General features: G+C 48.3%; 5 protein-coding genes across 5 annotated transcripts; 4 read left to right on the forward strand and 1 right to left on the reverse strand.

Annotated features, from left to right (window-relative positions):
* Positions 1-369: 369 nt before the first annotated feature.
* On the forward strand, positions 370-2,166 carry J4E84_004874 (uncharacterized protein; the record flags this gene model as incomplete). The annotated part of the gene is made up of 1 exon (XM_049387474.1): positions 370-2,166. One exon carries the CDS (start codon positions 370-372, stop codon positions 2,164-2,166), a length of 1,797 nt encoding a protein of 598 aa, XP_049245247.1.
* Positions 2,167-2,229: 63 nt separating this feature from the next.
* Positions 2,230-4,344, reverse strand: J4E84_004875 (uncharacterized protein; the record flags this gene model as incomplete). The annotated part of the gene is made up of 5 exons (XM_049387475.1): positions 2,230-2,831; positions 2,893-3,627; positions 3,681-3,966; positions 4,017-4,169; positions 4,264-4,344. 5 exons carry the CDS (start codon positions 4,342-4,344, stop codon positions 2,230-2,232), a joined length of 1,857 nt encoding a protein of 618 aa, XP_049245248.1.
* Positions 4,345-4,567: 223 nt separating this feature from the next.
* Positions 4,568-5,377, forward strand: J4E84_004876 (uncharacterized protein; the record flags this gene model as incomplete). Its single annotated transcript, XM_049387476.1, has 3 exons — positions 4,568-4,783; positions 4,832-5,148; positions 5,200-5,377. 3 exons carry the CDS (start codon positions 4,568-4,570, stop codon positions 5,375-5,377), a joined length of 711 nt encoding a protein of 236 aa, XP_049245249.1.
* An 8,146-nt stretch (positions 5,378-13,523) lies between these two features.
* Positions 13,524-15,400, forward strand: J4E84_004877 (uncharacterized protein; the record flags this gene model as incomplete). Its single annotated transcript, XM_049387477.1, has 2 exons — positions 13,524-13,528; positions 13,627-15,400. The coding sequence occupies 2 exons, from the start codon at positions 13,524-13,526 to the stop codon at positions 15,398-15,400; spliced, it is 1,779 nt and encodes a 592-aa protein (XP_049245250.1).
* Positions 15,401-15,572: 172 nt separating this feature from the next.
* J4E84_004878 (uncharacterized protein) lies at positions 15,573-16,489 on the forward strand (the record flags this gene model as incomplete). Its single annotated transcript, XM_049387478.1, has 2 exons — positions 15,573-15,581; positions 15,626-16,489. 2 exons carry the CDS (start codon positions 15,573-15,575, stop codon positions 16,487-16,489), a joined length of 873 nt encoding a protein of 290 aa, XP_049245251.1.
* Between the last annotated feature and the right edge of the window lie 3,992 nt (positions 16,490-20,481).

Here is a 20,481-nt window from a genome sequence, read left to right on the forward strand (position 1 = left end):
GGTGGCTGGTTTATATCTTCGCTACTGTCTCTAATACCCCTCTTGATTGCCCTGACATAGCGCTCGTTTTTTTGGTTTTCCTTGCTCGTGTATCACAAGTAGCCTTGTACCTGTTAGTCGCATCAGTGCGCTCTTACTTTCTTCGGTGGCGGCGTTGTATTGCTAGTATTTAGTGTACAAACATATTCCTCCTGTGGGGGGTTCGCCACACACTTCTTTGTTACCTTAGTGTTACGTGATGAGAAGAGGATCGAATTCTTTCACTGCCATTGTTAGTTGGATGAGTGTTTGCTACGTCCAAGCTTTCTGCGGTAAAAACAGTCTTTGCTCCTGCCCTCCTTCCTAGCCGCACTCAGACGCCAAAAATCCATGTCCGATCCCGTCAAGACCGCGCCGATGCAGGAAGTCGACAGAGACAGCGAACTCGATGATCGCGAGCCTGAACCGCGCTATATTCCTGAACTGTCCAACGCCATCGAGAGATTCCTAGACGCTCCCTACGGATCCCAGCTCGTCCTCCGATTCTTCGCAGGTATACTCAGTCAACGCGAAGCCGATGAGTACTGCCTTGTGTACACGCCCACCCCTCAGCGATACGACGATGTGTGCGCCACAATACCGGAACTCGTGGACCCGGAAGCACCGCAGTTTCGAACTAGGCAATCCGTAAGACGAGTCCTGCCTGGTATCTTCTACCGAGGACAGTACTCGCACGTTGTGGATGAGTACATCCATCAGACGGACTTGATGTCGGGAGAAGTGCTATGGGACAAGGGTAGAGGATATACGACAGTAACTCGCGGTGTCAAGTGGCTTGTCGAGTGCGCACTGATACGACTACCGGATGGAGTTGCTTATTACGCCGGGGCGAGGACGGCGCTTCAGCAACTTCTTACGCCTCAACCAAAATACAACAGTAGCCATGACTACCGGGGAGAGGAGGAGTACTGCCAAACCATGACAGCCATCCAACCCGCGCTCCGTCTTTTCACCATGTGGTCCCGTTGCGACGAAGCATCCATAGCAAGCCTGCTCGATATCGTAATGGACATCACACTCAACGTAGTCGCAATCTGGGACAGAAACCCATGTTTCTATCCATCGTACGTGAGCTATCTCGGCGGCTTTGTACAGGCACGCGCCCGCTTCAAAGATATAATTCAAGCAACTCCACCACTTCGCGGCAATCAAACCAAGGCGCCCCCTTACCATACGAGAGCTGCACTGAAGGAAATCAAGTTTAGGGATATCTGGGATGATCTGTGGATCGAAGCTTTCGCCAACATCGAGCAGCCCATTGGAGACCGTATGTACCAAGGGATGATAAACCAGTTTGCCAAAGCCACGATACAGTCGGGATCGCATACTGTGGATATGAAAACTCTGCTGAGAGGACTGTGGAGGAACGGAGGCCTAAAGTTTCGGACCTGGAAAGAAATACCCGAAGCGGCTGCTTCGCTGTCAGCAGACGGTATCAGAAAGGGCGAGTTCGGAGGCATTCCACGAAATATGGCTCAGGCGCAAACTATTGGCACAGACTGCTACCAAGTCGAGGACATAGACGCATTTTGGTCCGCAAAGTCAGACGAACTAGTGGCTGCGTCGGCTGAAGCGTCATCAGCAGCATATGCGAGGAGCGTACAAAACATCAACGGACAAAACACTGCAGATGATTCAGAAGATCAACACAATCTCGACACCAATACCCTACGCAACGTCTATGACAAGGCTTATTTAGAGGCATACGGACCTTGCATACAGCCATTGGAGTATGGAAAATGGGATCTAGACATCCCTCAAGACCAGCTCTGCGTCGTGTGTCTTGAGACGCATGGCTTGTTAGGTGCCAAAATGAGCGCTTGCGGCCATTACTTTCACTTTGCTTGCATCAAAGGATGGATGAATGGCACTTCACCAAACTCCAATCTCTGTCCAGAATGCCGAGCTCAAATTTGTAAAGGACGCAAGAAGGTACGGATGACGGGATGGATGGCTGATTTTGAAGATGACTCTGAGGATGGTGAGGATGAGGAAAGTGATTATGATGATGGAGATGAAGACGACTCAATGGTTGAGCAGTTGGAAGGTGACGCGATGAGGGATTGGAGAGCAGAGCAAGAAAGAAGAAACCGGACAGGTCTGCAGCCTACATTAGGACAACATTGAGCAAACAGGAAGACCTAACGTTAATGTACGCTTCACGCTGTTTAGCTTCTATGTAGACTATTCTCATACGTTCGTCACCTCAGTCTGCAGCGCCTTCATGGGCTTCTCATCGAATGCCGCAGCCTCAGCCTCTTCCAGTCCCAGACTCTGCGCAATGTTGTACAGCCTCGTCTTCTCCTCGTGTGCAGTGCTGTCACCGAACACAGCGTCCATCTCTTCCAGGCTCTTGCCCCTGGTCTCGGGTATCAGGAACCACGTGAACACAAATGCGATCAGAGCGAAAGCAGCAAAGAAGATGTATGTACCGAAACCAATAGTCTCCAGCATATCGGGTGTGACGAGACCGATGATGAAGTTGCACATCCATGTCGATGAGGTGGTCAGAGACATGGCCTTTGAGCGGTTACCGATGTTGTAGATCTCCGAGGGTAGGACCCAGCCGATTGGTGCCCAAGAGTATGAGAAGTTGACGTCGTAGATGTAGATGAAGGCGATGCCCGTCCATCCAGCTGCGGGGTGGTCTTTGAGTGTAGATCCGTAACCGCCGATGACACCACCGACAATCAAGAGGGATATGCAAGTACCAGCGGCACCGCAGAGGAGGAGAGGGCGGCGGCCAATTTTGTCGATGAGGAAGAGTGCAGGAAGAGTAGACAGCGTGTTGACTAGAGGAACAGGTTAGCTATCAAGTCTTGGTACTTCTGCTAGCTGACGATGATTACGTACCAATCCCATATACGCCCGTTGCAAGCAGTCCAGTCGTCTTACCACTGAGGCCTAGCTGACCAAAGATTGTCGGCGCGTAGTAGATGATCGCATTGCATCCGATGAACTGTTGGAAGAACATGACACAGCAACCGATAGCCGTACGCTTGAAAGATGGCCAGGTCGAAAAGAGCGTTGAGTAACCCGAAAGATACAGCGAGACTCCAGACTTGCCCGGGAACTTCTCGCGGTTGTATTGTTCTTCAAACATGACTTCGGCTTTGATGGAGAGATACTCCTTCTGTAGGGACTCATCATCTGGAGAGCTGCGACGGACTCGGGCGAGCGCTCTCACACCAGCCTCCTCGTTGTCGCGCATACAGTAGTAGCGAGGTGATTCGGGGAAGAACAGCATACCGATACCGAGAACGAGACCGGGGAAGATCTGGAGCGCGAAAGGAACGCGCCATGCAGCATCGCTCTGTCCGGTGCAGCCGTTTGGGCCAACGTCGGTTCGTGGGTCGAAGGTAGGCTCTGCCGCAGTGCCACCAGTGTATGGGATGTCGGGCGCGCAACGTACGCCTCCAATGTACTGGGTACCAAACTCGAGCCAGTATGAGACAAGGATACCGAGTGTGATGGAAAGTTGTTGGAGAACGACTAGAGTGCCTCTGATGCCGGCAGTCGAGACTTCACTCATGTACATTGGTACAATCATCGTTAACATACCAACGGCGAAACCAGCGATCGCGCGGCCTGTGTGTGTTGTCAGTCTAGTTTGCAATCACACCACGCTGAAGGTTCCGTACCTGCAAAAGCCATCGGAATGTTGATCGCGCCAGCTTGAAGCGCGGAACCGATAGTGAAGATGACGACAGCTATGATGATAGATCCTTTGCGACCGAAGCGATCGGCTACTGGTCCGTTGACGAGAGAACCGAACCAAGCAGCGAGTAGCAATGTCGAGACGAACCAGCCCTTGAAGGAGCTGTCTGTTGAGATTCTCGGGAAGGATGCCGCGAAAGACTCCATGGTCAGCACTCCAGAGACTACACCTTGATCATAACCGAAGAGAAACCCGCCAAGCGAGGCAAACTATGCACGTTAGTTGAGGCTAAGGTGAGTTGAGAGTGACATCGACTTACAGCGGATAGACCAAGGAGATATGGGTTTTGTCTCAGCTCCTTATAGACACCAATCTTTGGCGCAGCTCCAGCGGCAGTAACATCCTGGATTGAAGACATGCTGGTCGTCTTCTTTGTGGATATGCCAATGTCGGCTCCGAAGATTGGAATCAGCTATGAGTAGGCAGCCTAGTGATGGTAGTGTCGCGTGCTTATATACCTTTGCCGATCGCGTGAGAACTTCACGATCGCAGCTGGGATTCGACACCTTCGGAGCACTGTCGTCCGACTCCACGATTCTCCATGCGTCTACGCCGGTAGTCGTAAGTGCCATGCGGGTTCCCCGCATGGTAAAGTTGCCTGATTCAGTTGTGGGAACTGGGGCTCCAACATGACTTATGCTCGGACAGCTGTCGTCCGACTCCACAACGCCAACGTGATCTTTAGATCATAGCTCGTCGCATGCAGTACTGTAACACTGCTCACCTCATGCGAGTCTCTTAACCCCAACATCTCATACATCTTCATATCTCATTAAGAATTTCGTGTCTGCGATTCCAGAGTCGCCGATGATGCCAGCCGAATCAAAGGTGGACGCCTTGCGTGCATCCATACTCGATGTGGCCAAGCGCACGGAAAACCTTCTGTCTCGCCAAGCGACCAATCCCGGTCATCGCATGCTTGTTGCTCTTGCGGGCGTGCCAGGCGCGGGAAAGTCAACGGTGTCTGATGCGCTCGTCTCCGAGCTTGCTGCACGAGGCATCAAAGATGTTGCTGTTGTACCGATGGTAGGAGCCAACCGAAACCCGTGATGACACATCTCTGACGACCACTAGGACGGCTTCCACTACACTCGAGAAATCCTGTCGACTTTCGATGATGCCGAAGTAGCGTTCAAAAGGCGTGGGGCGCCGTTTACATTTGATGCGAAGGCGTGTGTGACGCTTGTCAAGACACTCAAAGAAGCTCCCGTCACCAAGGATGGCGAAGCCGACATCTGTATTCCTGCACCTGGCTTCGACCATGCTGTCAAGGACCCCGTGCAAGACGCTATCAAGATCTCTTCTCGTACTCGACTTGTTATTGTTGAAGGCAACTACACGCTTTTGAAACAAGACCCATGGGATCAGATTGCAGAGATGTGTGATGAGAGGTTGGTCATAGTCATATTATCGCCTGGCGGGTTGGTACTGACACCCTGCAGATGGTTTGTCGACGCGCCTGTGGACACAGTTCGTGGTAGGTTAGCACAACGTCACCTTGCTGCTGGCATCGAGACGTCGATGTCAGCTGCAATCGCTCGAGCAGAGGAGAATGACATTCCCAACGGCGAACTGATACGATCCATGATGGTAAAGCCGGATGTCATCATCGAGAATTGAGGAATCGTGCCATTAAGATTGCGCCCGGGGTTAGAAACCGGACGTAGTAAAATCCCAATCGAAAGAGTTGAATAACTCATTGGACTCAACGGACCATGGAAATGTACTCAAGGCATCTTTGTCCAGCTCCAGGTCCTGCAGTGTACCGGAGTCCAACTCGCCGTCAGACACCACTTGGTCAAGGATGGCCACGCAGCGTGCTGACAGCGAATCCCCAACAAGCCGTTCGCGGAAAGTGGTTCGGGCCAAGCGAACATCGTCGTACCAGATTGCAGTCTCTTCAGCGCGTGGGAAGCTGATGATGCAAAGAGTTATTACTAGTGCCGCGTGGAAAAGGAAATACCTGTAAATACATTAGCACATGTGTTCATTTGCGGTCCAATTCAAGTACTTACGTCGCGTACCAGCCCTCAAGTCTATTCAAGTCCTGTTTTGCATACTGATGTATCGAAACCACTGTAGAATGCGCGGCTTCAAGACAAATTCGCTTACAGTCCTCTTGGCTTGACTGCATGGCTTGGTCTGGGATCTGACCTCGCTCGGAGATGGCTCGGCGCAACAATATCTGTCGGAAGATGATAATCTTGAGATTCCAGAACCTCCACCACAGCCGAGAGCGGGCGAATGAGTACCATGGAGCCGTCGATCTGGGCGCATGCGAAAGCTGGAAATATGTCGGAACTGTGTGTGTCCAAGCATCCATGGAAGCGTTCAAAGCGAGCGCGGCCTCCGCAGAGAGCCCGGGTTCGGCTAGTAGTTTGTTTGAGATGTGGTTCGTCTGTAGGTGAAAACTACTCTGCACTCTGAGAGAGGAGTATATAGTCGGTTCGTCAACCTCAGTGGGTAGCGTTATAGTTTGTGGTGTAAGTGACTAGCATGGGTCAGTTTCGCAAGGACTATACAAACTTCACTGGATGGCCATACCTCGTCATGAATGTTCAGCACGGGATGAACATCCATAGTCTCTTGGTCAGGCAACATGATAGCGCGACCGAATGTCGTCGAAGCTCCACTGTCGAAGATGTAGAGACCCCACCATACTCTACGTCTCGTCTCGCGCTCGATCAGGGTGATGTTCCAGTGAGGAAGTTCTCTGTGGAGGGCTAGACTCAGCGCTGTGCGAACGCCGAGGCCCAACAAATTCCATCCTGTGTTTGGGCTATTGCGCTTCTGGCTAAGGTTGCTCAGAAGTATGAGTGCTTGTACAGAGGTCAGGCTGGCAGCTTCAAACACAGACTCTTCCTGACCCAAGGTCAACGCCCGACGGTACAGGTAGTCTTCCAGTCCAATTTGATCGTTGTTCAACGACCACGCACCAAGTGCTATGATCGCATGAGAAAGCATGTTCCACGACTTCTTTGAGGGCCGTGGGACGACTTCATGGTACTGCGCTCGGAATGTTGCTTCGTGAACGAATGGATAGACTACGTGGTAGTTGGCAAAGTAGGCATCAATCAAGCTCGACGACAGCTGTGTTGTGAGAGCTGCATGCGAGATGTGCGATGATGCCAATACGTTTCGAAAGGAAGCGGATGGTGTCGCCACACTCTGTTGGGGCCGGGGAACAGACTGGTGCAGAAAGCCGGCCCAGTCAAGCAGACATCGAAGGAAAACGACCCCAGAAGTCGAGCCTAGATGGTTTCAGTCACGCGTTCTGCTCTTCGAGTAAAGCAACTGACCCAAATAACCTACACCAGTAGGCTCGACTGACAGGGCGGCCATGCCATCGGTCAGCCCATCGACGTTGACGTCTTCTTCTTGCCAATTGAAGCCATCGACATTGTTGGGTACAGCTTCAGGTAACGCAGGCTCATGTGTGCTTGAGTGGGTGCTGCCCTGGGGGCTTGGTGCTACTTCTGGCGTCTGAGACTGGATGAGAACCGAACGTGCAGAGCCAGCCACGTTTGGAGCTGATAACAAATCTTCAATATCAACTCCAGGTAGCAATTGTGTGACCAGAGACTCCAGACTGTGCAGTCGCTTCTCTACACCCGTAAGGTATGCCCGTGTCAAGGGTGATCTAGCGACTTTGCCACTGTAATGGCAGTGCGAGCCGCTATGGGCGCAGGAAGTGCATATTGGCGCATCTTTCGAACACTTTAGCTTCTTCGCGCGACAACGATCGCATGAGAGAGCATCGCGTGGTCTTCGGTGCTCCATGCATGGAGCTTCTCTAGTGTGCAGAGGTGGGGGCGGGATGCGGATGCAGAAGCATCGCCGCCCACCTTGGAGTGCAGCTCGCGCGCTGATCTATGCCGAAATCGGCCCGAAAGGCCGCGCACCTCTCGCGTCCTCGACTCCTGAACAACAGATCATCGACTTCATTGGAAGCAGCAGGCACCACACCCGCTCGTCGTCTTCCTCTGAAATACTGTCGCGATATGCAGTGCGCACTACCTGCGAAGTCTGCAACAACACCGCCGCATGTACTACATCCGCTATAGCACAGAGAAGGATCACAGTGTTGCGGAAATATGATGCATCCTCTATTACAAGCTATTTCTGATTCGCATAGGCATCCGAATTTACTCGCCGCAAAGATGCAGCTCCAAACTGGCTACGAGGCCCTATCCCCGCCGACAGTTGACGGACTAATCATCGCTAAGGTCCGCTGTCTCCAATCTCTCCACCGAATGCCAGAGCCAATCCTCGAATCGACTCTTGCTGAAGTCTCCGCCTCTCGGAGCATCGGCCCTGTTAGACCTCCATCTGCTCGACAACGATCCAAAGTCTGCGTGAGAGGCCGGGTTGTCTATCAGGGCCTTCATGTCTTGTGCATTCTCCCCATCTTCGCCCACACAGATGAGCAACGCCTTATACGCCCTCTCAGCGAATACACTTGCTCGCGCCTCATCACTATGGAAGAGACTAAGCTGTACGGCATAACAGTAGATATCCGCCTCCGGGACTTTGGCAGCACCTTTGAACTCCTGTAAACGATCAGTATGGGGCTTGCAGTCTCACTCAGCGTGATCACGTACCTTGTTCAAGAGTCCGACTATCTTCCGAAGGTCGAAGAATGCCTCTTCAGGCTCGGACATTGCGCGATCTGTTGCAGCGAATGTGTCCTGAAGTCGAGAGATCTCTTCACGACGCGCGTCGCTGGCATTCCGATGAGTAGCTGAGAGCGAGCAGATCGCGCACGAACAGTCGAACCCGAAATGCTTTTTCAGGTAAGCTTGGCGAACACTGGCACTTCCAGAGTCGGTGTAGCAGATACTTATCTCTTCTCCAGCACGGAGATCGCGAGTAACATGGATCGTCTGCATCCCGATGGAGTCATTCCAGTTGTAATGACTATTTGGAAGGCAGCTGTGATTGATGAAGCTGATGGTAGGAAAGATTGCAATAGCAGACAAGTCGCTGCCGCAAGCCATCGAGTTTGTTTTGAAGATACCACCGAGGACGTACTTGCCAGTGTAGCTGTTGTGAAGGGAAAAGAACTGTCGCTGCTGAGTCTTGTCCAGGGCCTTTAGATCTCGTGCTAGTCGAGTCTCTAGTTGCTCGTTGGACATGTTGTTAGGTATCATGAGCAGCGGTTTCTCGGAGAGGATACGGGTGCCTTCAGGAATGTCGGAGCGAGCGACCAGGCCTCTACCTTTTCCGGGGATCTTTCGAACATCGTAGAGTGAGGAACTCATTGTATGGGATGCGACAATAGTGAAACTAATTGCAGCAGTCAAGTATATCTTTTGCGACCGCTGAGGCGAAAGCAAACTTTAGTAGTTATCACGCTCTTGTGTTGCTTGGGCAGAGATCTCACTGCGCTCGCTGTGTGATGAACGAGGGCAATAGAAGGGTAGGGGTAAACAAGAAATAGATCATGAGTGAGTGAGCTTTTCTACACCAGCTAAGCGCAAACCAGGATCTCATCACGCTGTCAAGCCGCTCTATCACCCCTCAAACACACTGTTTACTCCCACACCATGAAATCGACATTGTAACACGTGCATGGGTATTTCTCACACCTTCGAGTTCGCAGATTAACCTGATTGCGATCGCCAGAGCCAGTCTTCAAACTCCGTCTCACTCAGACCTTCGGGAATATCACCTTGACTCGTTTTCCATATCAGAGAAGAATATCCAAAGAGGTGGTGTGTATGTGGGTCGACTTGGAAATTCTTCATCGTCTGTGTTGTCAAACTATCCCCTCCGTCGCAAACGAGCCGGACGTCGTAACCTCTTCCCGCGAAAACGCTGGCACGAGCTTGATCACCATGCATGATAGCGACCTGGAAGGCGTCGAAATATAGTCTCGACTCCATGGTAGTGGCGCAACCTCTGAATTCTTCATTTAGGAGACGTACCATGTGTCGGCAGTGCGCTAAAACTTCACCCTAAAGCACACGAGCAAAAGTTAGCGGACGTCATAGAAGGTGTGCGGAAACTCATTCTCGTGTCTGGTTTCGATCTGAAAGGTTGTGCTTACTATCATGACTTAGCGAAATGTGCCTCAGAATGGGGTCGGCGGAGGCTGTAATACCTGGTTTGGATACGGCGCGCTCCACATTACCCATGACCTTGTCAAGTTGCTCGATGCGAATACGGCGAGCATCACTCTCTTGTCTTTCCGGTAATGGAAGCGAGCAGACACTGCAGTCGCACTCGAAACCGAACGATTTAGTTAGATAATCACGTCGCGCGTCGAAAGCCCCTTGCCCGGCGTAGCAAATCGTGATCTCCTCTCCCTCTTCAATGTCCCTAACTGCATGTATCATCTGGCTATTCTTCATGCTGTTCCAGCTATGCTGTGAATTGGGTACACAAGAGTGGTTGATCAGGCAGATAGTCGGGAAAATGCCGACGGTCGACGGTGTCGACTCACATGGTAAAGCATTTGTCTGAAAGATACCGGTGAACTTATTGCCGTTTGTGTGGGTGTTGTAGAGACTAAGATACTCGCGTTGTTGATCCTTGGAGAGAGCTTGAACCTTCCTCATGATGTTATCATCGAGGCTATCAATCTTGCTAGCCAATGTAAGAAGTGGCTTCTCACACAGGATTCGTGTTCCCTTCGGTATGTTAGAGCAAGCTACAATGCCTCTTCCTTTCCCTGTAACTGGTCGTATCTCGTACAGTGGCGCTTTCGTCGAGTCGTCTGCGAGGGATGAGGATGCATTAAGTGACATGTCGGATCGATCACTAGAGTTGATCTAGACACTTCGCAGATGATTAATGAACTGCGCAGATTATATGTTAAGTAAAACTGATTGTGAGTCAACCGAGCGTCTGAAAACATGGCGAGCGTGCTCTCATGCTTTGTCCGAAAAACGACAAATCACTGGTAGCTGCGACTATACCTAGCCAGCACGCTTTTTGTAGCTTCTTCGGTGCAACGGATCGTACACGCATAGTCACGCGTCATGTTCGAAGGTAGAAAATGATCGTTTGTTTGAATCTCCTGCATGCACTACGCTTTCCAACTTCCAAACACTAGAACGTATGGTAAGTACCTGGGTAAGTGACACGACACCTGCATCAGCCTTGGCAGCCTGATCCGGCGCGCCCTCATGCTACAAGCTTATACCTAAGCATCAGACAATGGTGAGCGTCACCTTAGTTGTTGGACATTTTACACATACGTAGCGCCAAGTATTGGAGTATGCACCACACGATACAGTTGTTTTTCACATCTTGGGCAGCATTCCATCGACAGGTGGCTTGTTGGCGTCATGACAAACGCGAGATCGCCGGATCTGTCAGGAGGACTCGCACCAGAAACAAAGAATCGCGGCTCGGACGGGCAACGAGACGAGTTTTTGGATCGAACGTGGATCCTGAAAGCCCAGTCATTACCCTGTCCCAGGAAAGTGCAGTGGGTACCTGGGCACTCTTAACCTTGAACCACCCCTTCATTCTCAGGATTACCGCAACACATTCATTACCTGAACTGCCCAACATTTGAGCGTTTGCGACCAGCGATCACGTCATATCACCTGTTACAACACTCACCTTCCGCCCCAGCCTATTCCTACCCTTGCTACCTTCCTCAATCATCCCGCCGCCTTGGAAACACGATTACTACCAACATGTTCATCAGATCTACCCTTGTCGCCTCCGCGCTCCTCTTGTTGACTACCTCTGTAGTCGCTCAAGGTGTCGGTCCCGACTTCACACCCGGTCGCTGTTCCTTCGACGCAGTCGTCACTCAGGATTGCTGGGACGACCACGCTAACACTTACGTCGATCTCTCACCCGTTTATGATGGCGCTGGCAACCAGTTCATGGAGCAAACCGACTTCATTGACTTGACCGATGGAGAGACGCTCACGGGCGTGGTTGCTGGAAAGAGACTGAAGATTGGATATGAGAGGGACAGCATCGGATGTGTGTACTATCGCGAGCCACTGGGATTCCAAAAGTGCTGACGCGAGATAGTCATCTACGGCGACGCTGAATGGCCTAACCAGAATGGAGACAGCGAATTCAACTGCACCACTAAGCCGTGGGACAACCTGCCGCTGGATTGCAACGATAGTGACCGCAATCATCGAGTTAGTTCTCAAGATACTCTTCTGCTTACTCCCACTGACCATTCTGAAGTCTCAAGCCCTGACCTGCGAATTCGACTGCACAAAGCCCGAGTCAGACTTCACCGTGAAGCGCGCGCGCTCCGAGGCGATCCCCGATATCCTTTCAATGCCGCCCAGTCCAGCCGGCACCAACTCAACCTCTGTGGACTACGCCCCAGGCTTCTGCTCCTTCAAGCTGCAACTCTTCCAGCAGTGTCTTCACACGCCCGCTGAAGGCTGGCACAACCAGATGCTTGGCATGCTTTACAGCGTCGAAGACAACAACCGCAAATCCGTCGCCACGTACCCCGAGGGGACCGGTCGTATCGACAAGGGTGCTGTGAGGCTGTTGGGCATGGGCGGTCTGATTGTAGTCTATAGTCCGGACGACAGGCAGATGTACTTTGCGTTTGAGCCGAAGGGTGGCTACTGGAGCACTCTGACTCAGAACACCCCGGATGCGATGGGCATTTGCTCTTGGAACCCGTGGACGCGCGCCGAGACTGGCTGTGATGAGAATCACCAGAACGATCACCCAAGGGTAAGTCATCCTGGGATTCCTTGATGGTACGATCACTAACGGCGTTGCAGCTTTCGGACATGACCTGTGGGTTCTGGTGCTAGGGAACCCGGGGTGGTGCCAGCGACCGCACCTTGGAGAGATGCAACATTGTCATGTCGATATTGATGAGATGACTGTCTGGATACATTGCGTGGCCATAGGGTGTTGGAGGATGTGTTGAAGGTACTCGTCTTCCGGCTTAACGGGTGCTAAGCATGCTGGCGTTGCATCCATCCATATCTCCAGCTCAAATATAATTCTGCTTTCTGTCAAAGGCCTGTAGCCATCCTTCCTACCTGGGTACATGCTTATGCAATTGTGCGCTAGTAGAAGCTATGGCATGTCATCGAGACGCGACCTCGGGCTGTTCGTGACGCGTGAGTAGCGACAATATACATCCCAGCCACCAACCGTGCCAGATGGAGACACGGACAAAGGCGACGGATATGACGTTCGTGGTCTCCGCTCACTGCCCATTGGCCGGATTGGGTGCTGTGCCACGCGCAGAGTGCACGAGCATATCACATGCCGTGAGCAGCAGGTACTTCCAGGACGCATCGGTCGGCCTGACGTAAGCAGCGGATTGCACGGCCACACTCAACGCGTGACCCGGCAGTGGATCGTGAGGTACCCGAGGGGGTTTGCGACTGTTACGTGGTGTTGTGTTCAAGATTGGAGGAGCGGACACGCCATTCCGTAATAGCCAAAGCCCCCGCGCTCGTGACCCGCTCCCGAGTCCTTCGACGCCTCAGTACCGTAAGCTCAAGTCGACGATAACAAGTAGCAGAATTACGCGGAGTCATACACGAAGACCTTCCTGTAGGCGTTACCGTTGCGCACACTCGCTGCATATTGCATGCAGGTACCGTCTCGCTGGATTGAGGAGCCTCGGCGGTATTCCAGCCCTTATCAGAGCCAAAGTCCGCCAGCTCTCAGCCGGTGCAAGCCGACCGTAATCCACCACCACCATGTCGACGGCGGGCTCCAACGCTTCTCCACCGCCGCGCACGCAGAATGCCCAGCACACGCGCACCTACCAGGCCTGCATCCCGTGCAGACGCAGGAAGGTGCGATGCGGTACGTTAACGCTGCAGCGTGCTTATCGCGCAATTGCTGACATCTCCAGATCTTGGCCCGGTAGATAACCCACACGACCCGCCCTGCGTGCGATGCAGGAGGGAGAGTAAGGAGTGCTTCTTCTCTGCGACACGCCGGAAGCGCAAGGCCGACGGCGAGGACGACTATGACGAGGTCGACGACTACGAGCTGCGCAATGGCCGGAAGCGCCAGCGCTCAGATGGCCTGCCGGAGCCTCTGATCACCACGACGACCAACCCGGCGTACATATCGCAGCCTCTGACCCCAGGCGGCTCCATCGGACGATACGAACCGCTGCGACGGCCGAACACGTCGGGCGGCCACCAGCAAACGCCCAACGAGGAAGAGGACCAGAAGGTGAACAACGAGACGGTCGCGACGCTGCAGGCGGGCGAGGTCTACAGCGGCCACGATGCGCTGAACCTGCTGTTCGAGGCGGCGGGCATGAACAACCACCACCGCACCGGAAGCAGCTCGAGCATGCAGCGACCGACCCTCGGCAGCACACCGGGCTCGCAGACCAACTTCGCAAGCCCCCGGCCCAACACCTCCCATGCGCGCGCCAACTCGCGCGCCACCTTCGAGCCCTCGGTCGATCCGGCTATACAGCAGCCCATGCTCCCCGACCCTCCCAACGAAGCTGCCTTCGCCGACGCCGTGAGAGCCTGGTCAAAGTTCCGCTTTGTGCGCGCAGGATGGCTCACGGCAAAGGAGGCAATCGCATACATCGACTACTTCTACGCCTTCCTATCGCCGCTCACACCAATCGTTGTGCCAGACTACCGCGATCATGCCTTTCACGCAAAGCTGCTTAAGGAGGAGCCTATGCTGGTCATCACCCTACTGACCATCTCGGCGAGGTATTCTCAACCCAGCGGCTCGAGTGGTGTTGGCGCAACATCTCGGTCATATCTCATCCACGAGAAGCTATGGAAGTACCTGCAGGGCATGATAGATCGCATGATCTTCGGACAAGAGCAGTTCGGCGGCGGCTTCTGTGGCGCAGGCCAGCAGCCTGGATCCGACGTGAACCCTCTGTCGCGGAAGGGCCTTCGTACACTTGGCACAGTCGAGAGTCTGATGCTCCTTACCGAATGGCATCCTCGCGCGCTGCACTTCCCTCCTGGTGATGACGACGACGAGCTCGTTCTCCCCGACGACCCCTACGAGGCAGGACCGAAGGCTGATATGTACAAAGGCGTGGGCGATAAGCGCATCGACAGTTGGCTGGAGCCGTGCTGGCGCAGTGATCGCATGTGCTGGATGCTGCTGGGCAACGCTATGACGCTCGCGTTCGAGATTGGTGTCTTCGACGAGACGAACGAAACCGAGTTCGAAGAGGCAAATCAGCACCTCTCGCATGCGACAGTGAAGGCCTATTACCGGAGGAAGAACCATCTTCGCGACCTGCTCATCATATACGTCACCCAGACCAGTGGCAGACTGGGCCTCACCTCTATGCTTCCCAAGCTTGAGCGGGACGAGAATCTAGTTGGCGGCCCTTCACCACTTGAGCTATACAAAGAGCGCATCAGTCGCATCAAGGCTCCTCCAGCCCAATTTGGAATGCGCTCAGATGGCCAGCGCCTTCCGCTCGAGTCCATCGCTACCCAAGAACGCCATGCTGTTCAAGATCTTGTGCTCGACTTCTGGGCTCGCATTGCCAAGGTCATGGAGATGGGAAACCTGAAGTTGTTCTCCAATCGACGCAAGACCAGGGAGTTGCTCAAGTCGGGAGGCTACGAGGAGATGCTAAAGTTCTTCCAAGGGCCATTGGTGGAGTGGCGGAAATGCTTCGACCGAGCCCCTCAAGGTAAGACTACTATTGCACTGCTCACACACTTTGTCTAACAACCTCTAGTTCCGGCGCAACTCCGCCACGTCCTCATCATCGAGTTTGAGTACACGCGTGTCTATCTCAACTCGCTCGCTCTCCAGGCGGTGGTAGAACGCTGCACACACAACACTCCGCTACAGACACATGCTCAGCCCAACGGTATGAACGGACGCACTCCAAACAGCAATGGCACCGGTAACGATGACGGCGGCGCTATACCCTTCAGTACACTCGTCAAGTGGTACGCGAACGATCGCCACTACATCAACGAAGTCATCGATGCGTCACGCAACGTACTGAAAGTCGTGGTGGAGGGTCTGCATCCTGGTGGCTATCTACGGCATGCGCCAGTGCGCACGTTCTTCCGCATCGTTAGTGTGGCCATAATACTGCTCAAGACATTTGCGTTGGGCGCAACCGAAGAAGACGTAGCCGTCAGCCTGAGCCTGCTCAGCGACTCAGTTGATGCCCTACGAACGAGCATAGTCGACGATGTGCACGTCGGTAACCGCTTCGCTGACCTCGTCGAAACCCTGACCCACCGCATCCGTTCGCGCTTCGTGCGCCTTGCTGCCAACGGCTCGAGTGGTATATCCCGCGCTGGGAGCAAGAGCCCGAACCAGGCACCATTGATGCCTCCGCCTGCTCCACTCAACAACACCAACCACCTTGCACCGGCATATATGGGATCACAGCAAACAGGTTTCTCTGGTACTGGTACCAGCGTGCCCGGCTCCCCTAGTATGGGCCTCGGTGCAAGTGGTCGCGCGACACCTCTTTGGGGTATTTCAGCCGAGCCCTATGACCCCAACAGCAACTCCATCAGCATCATGCCACCGCCTGGCAACTATCAGAACTACCAGAACAACAATACAAACAACTCCAACTCCAACGGTAATAACAATACCAACTGGAGTCAGTGGGCAAATAGTGGTGCGAGCTGGGGCGCCGGCCAAGATCAGGATTGGCTTGCGCTGCCACTTGATCCTTTGTTGGATCAGTGGGGTGCGGAGATCAATCAGACGGCCATGGGACCGGATATCGGTGGTATGGACATGTTAGATATCCTTCTGAACATGGGCGGACCGCCGGGTAGTGCCTAGGCTATGTGTTCTGGGTCTTGCGGGCGGGAAGGATGATGAGTTTTGATACGAGAGGATATGTCAGGGTTTCATGGTAGGCTGGGATGCCACGATGTTACGAAAATGCCACAGAGATGAGATGGCTGTCTACATCTCTAATTGATGATATGGTTATGGGAAGGGAAACTATTCACACGCGATACCAATTCGTGGGCTGTGGTTTCGAGCCGCTTTCCGCGTTTATTCTGTCGAAGTGCTAGTTCTCGTGAGCCATGTAGAACTTGCAAGAAAGAAGCACGGTGTCTGCTTTTACTTGGTACACGAGAATTTTGTCCTCCAGAAAGACCTGGTGATGTGATGTGATGTGAATACTGACCGCATTTAGCCATGACCCAACGAAACCCACTTTGCGAAATGCCATGTCTGCGGTCCTCCGCAACCTCTTCAGCTCGTTAACGATGCATCGGTTCACTTCACGCCATGGAAAGCCCCGCCATATTTTTGACATACATAGGCGTTGGTATCATCATCTTTGGAAGTTACAGGCACAGTCAGGGCACTTTTACGAACGCCGAATCCGCACAAAAGGTCATAACGTCCTTGAGAAGAGGCTTTGGCAGATAACATTGACTACTGGAGATATGTTTTTTGCCGTGAGCATGAGCACATTACTTTGGAAGAAATGTTTCTGGTATATAGTTTCGGCGAATCGTCTGAAGATGGCCGGTAGGATGGGAAACGTGGGTACGGTAGTCGTAGCTGATGTATTCAGAACGGAAGATCATGTAAACTTCGTCTGCTTGTTTGGGTCGGGCCATATCATCCGTAGTGTTGGAGCGCTGGATTCTCGATCATCGGTCGATCAATTACTTTTTTGAGAAGAGAGGCCACAGACGCATGGAAGAAGTCAGCGATGATTTTGGAGAAGAAGGAACAGGACATCAACAGCTCTTCCAGAGTATTTTGTGGAGAAGAATAGAGGTGTGTAGATGGAGAGGTGAAGAGGGAGCTCAGCCGTGGTTTTCATACACTCGGTGCTCAGTGAGTTTGTTGGCTAAGAACTCCAGGCCGAACAAAAGCCATGTGATGACTTGCCGCGTGGTTTGGTAGCGGAGAATTTAGAGCACTAGTATGAACACGACCAGAAAGGAGAATTATGATGGGTTTTAAGCTTCCGAAATTATTTTAAAGAGCGACAGGAATTGCACATAGATTCTTGCTAGTAAATATTTAGATTCTTTAACAAAAGACAAAATAATTATTTAATTATTTATAAGTTTCTATATAAATAAAAGACTTATAAATTAGTTATAAAAGAGTTCTTTAAATAGTATTTTTAATAGTTTTAAAAAAGTTATAAGCTTAAAAAAGTTACTATTCTATAAATAAAAAAGTATTATTAATATACTATAGTACTTTAAATATATAAAATCTTATAAGTAAGCTATTACTTAGTAATAAGTATATTAAAATAAACTTTTTACTCTAAAAAAATAATATATCTAATAATAAAAAATAAAGCTAAAATATCTATATTAATATAAAGAATTAAACCTATAATCTCTACCTAATTAGATCTAGCTCTAATTAAGTAAGAAATATTAAAGTTTAATTCTACACCTAAATAGACCTATATATAGAATTTTAATTATTACTTAACTTAACTATTATACTATTCTACGTTACTTTATACTTAAAATATAAATACTTATTCTTCTTTTATTTATAACTATTACTATTATAACTATAATATTATACTTCTTTTATAATTACCTATAGTCTTACTAATACTATCTAAATTAAAAAGTAAACTTAATACTTATAATAATTAGTAGTGTTACTTACACTTATACTACTATTATAGAATACTAAAAGAATATATAGAAGTAGAGTAACTAATAAGTACTACTAGAAGCTCTTTATTAAAGTACTTAGCTACTAGAAAGTAACTATTATAAGATATTACGCTTTATTACTAAAGTTATAATATAATAAGTAGAAAATTAGCTTACTTTAATTAGAGTAAGTAGTTAAAAGTAAATTTATATATTATATATTAACTACTATAATATATAATAAATTTATAAGTAAATAATAGTATATAAAAGTGCTAAATCTTTTATTTTACTAATAAACTCTACTATACTTTTACTAAAAAAGAGTAATCTATTCTTTTTTCTTTTTATTATACTCTTAAAGAATTACACTATATCTTCTCTAGACTATAATATCTCTAATATCTTATATCTAGCTATCTTATAAGCTCTAATTATAACTAGTTAACTAAGCGCTCTCTTATAAAGCCTATTCTAGAATACTTAATAGACTATAGTCTAGAACTTTACTTTAGAAAAAATTTAGTAATCTAACTACTACTAAAGTAGCTTCTTAGAGCTATATTCTCTACTTTTTAAATTAGAAAAGGTTAACTTTAAACTAAGAGAGCCTATAACTTATAATAAGCTAATAAATACTTATATTAAACTAGATATTTAAGAGAATTATATTAAGATAATTATCTCTAACTTCTTAGATATTATTTACGTCTTACTTAAGAATAGTTAATAGTTAGAGCTATATACTTCTTACTTTTAATATAAAGATAATAACTTAGACTTTATTATTATAATAGGCTAAGACTTTAAAAAAAGCTAAAACGCTAATAACTACCTTTATATTACTATTAATACTAAGGCTTACTTTATAAAAGCTATTAACTAATACTCTTAGTAGTTCTATATAGTAGTAGTACGTATTATAACTACTATAGGTATTCTTATTAAGAACTATAATATTCTTAGATAGTAAGCTACTCTTCTACTAGATACTATCTTTTATAATTTCTATAAAAAGAAGATAAATTATATTTAGAACTTTAAATACTTTCTTTATTATACTAAGAACTAAAATAAGAATAGCTAAGATATCTAACTTTATAATAATATTATAAAAGAGCTTAAAACTATTACTAAGAACTATAATAAACTCTAAGCTACTAATAAAGTATAAGCTAGAACTCTTAAAGAGTAGTCTAAAAATATTAATAACTTTAAAAAGTATAACCTAGATAATAAGAATAAGCTTAATAATCTTTATAATAAGATAAAGAAGTTTTAAAGTAACTATAATTATCTAAAAAAAGCTATAGACCTATATACGTAGTAACTAAGAGATTAATACGCTCTTACTATAACCTAATATATTTTTATTACTAAAGAAAAGAAGAAGTCTATCTAGTACTTTCTTAACTACACTAATAAGAATACTAACTATAATAATCTTTAGAAAAAGTATAATAACGTTAAAGATAATATAGCTATACTCTAGTAAGAGTATAACTTAGTTATTATAAAGCTTTAGACTTATAAGCCTAACTATTACTTATATACTATTCTCTAATATAACTACACTAATTATATTAACTATAAAGAATAATAGCGTAACTCTACTAAGTAATATTATAATACTAACTATTTCTATTAGAATACTACTAATAGTAATTACTATAATAATAACTATACTTACTATAATAATAATAAGCGCTTCTACTATAAAGCTATAGCTAAACGTAAAGCTATACCTTACTAAAAAGACTCTAACTACTATTATAATAAGCGCTAAAGTAATAATAATTATAACTATAGTACTTAGAAATATATACTAGCTATTAGCCTTTATATATAAGCTATATTCTTAGTAGAAGAAACTAGTAGAAAAGTTATCTTTTACTTCTCTAATATTAGTATCTTCTATAGTAAAGAAAATAATAAGAAAAACTATAAAAAGTAGTACTATACTACTATTTATAAGTATAATACTTATATAAATAAGTATACTACTTTAGTATACTTAGAATTTTATATTTAAAGTAACGCTTAGAACTTTATCTATTATAATATAAAGAGTTCTAAGAACTTTCTTAATATTCTAGAAGCTTTAAACTTATACTTTACTACTAAATTATATAAAAAGAAGATAAAAGCTAAGTTATTACTTTATAATAACTCTTTTAT

Source organism: Alternaria hordeiaustralica (genome assembly GCF_023758085.1).
Source record: "Alternaria hordeiaustralica strain BMP 2776 chromosome Unknown scaffold_7, whole genome shotgun sequence".
NCBI lineage: Eukaryota > Fungi > Ascomycota > Dothideomycetes > Pleosporales > Pleosporaceae > Alternaria > Alternaria hordeiaustralica.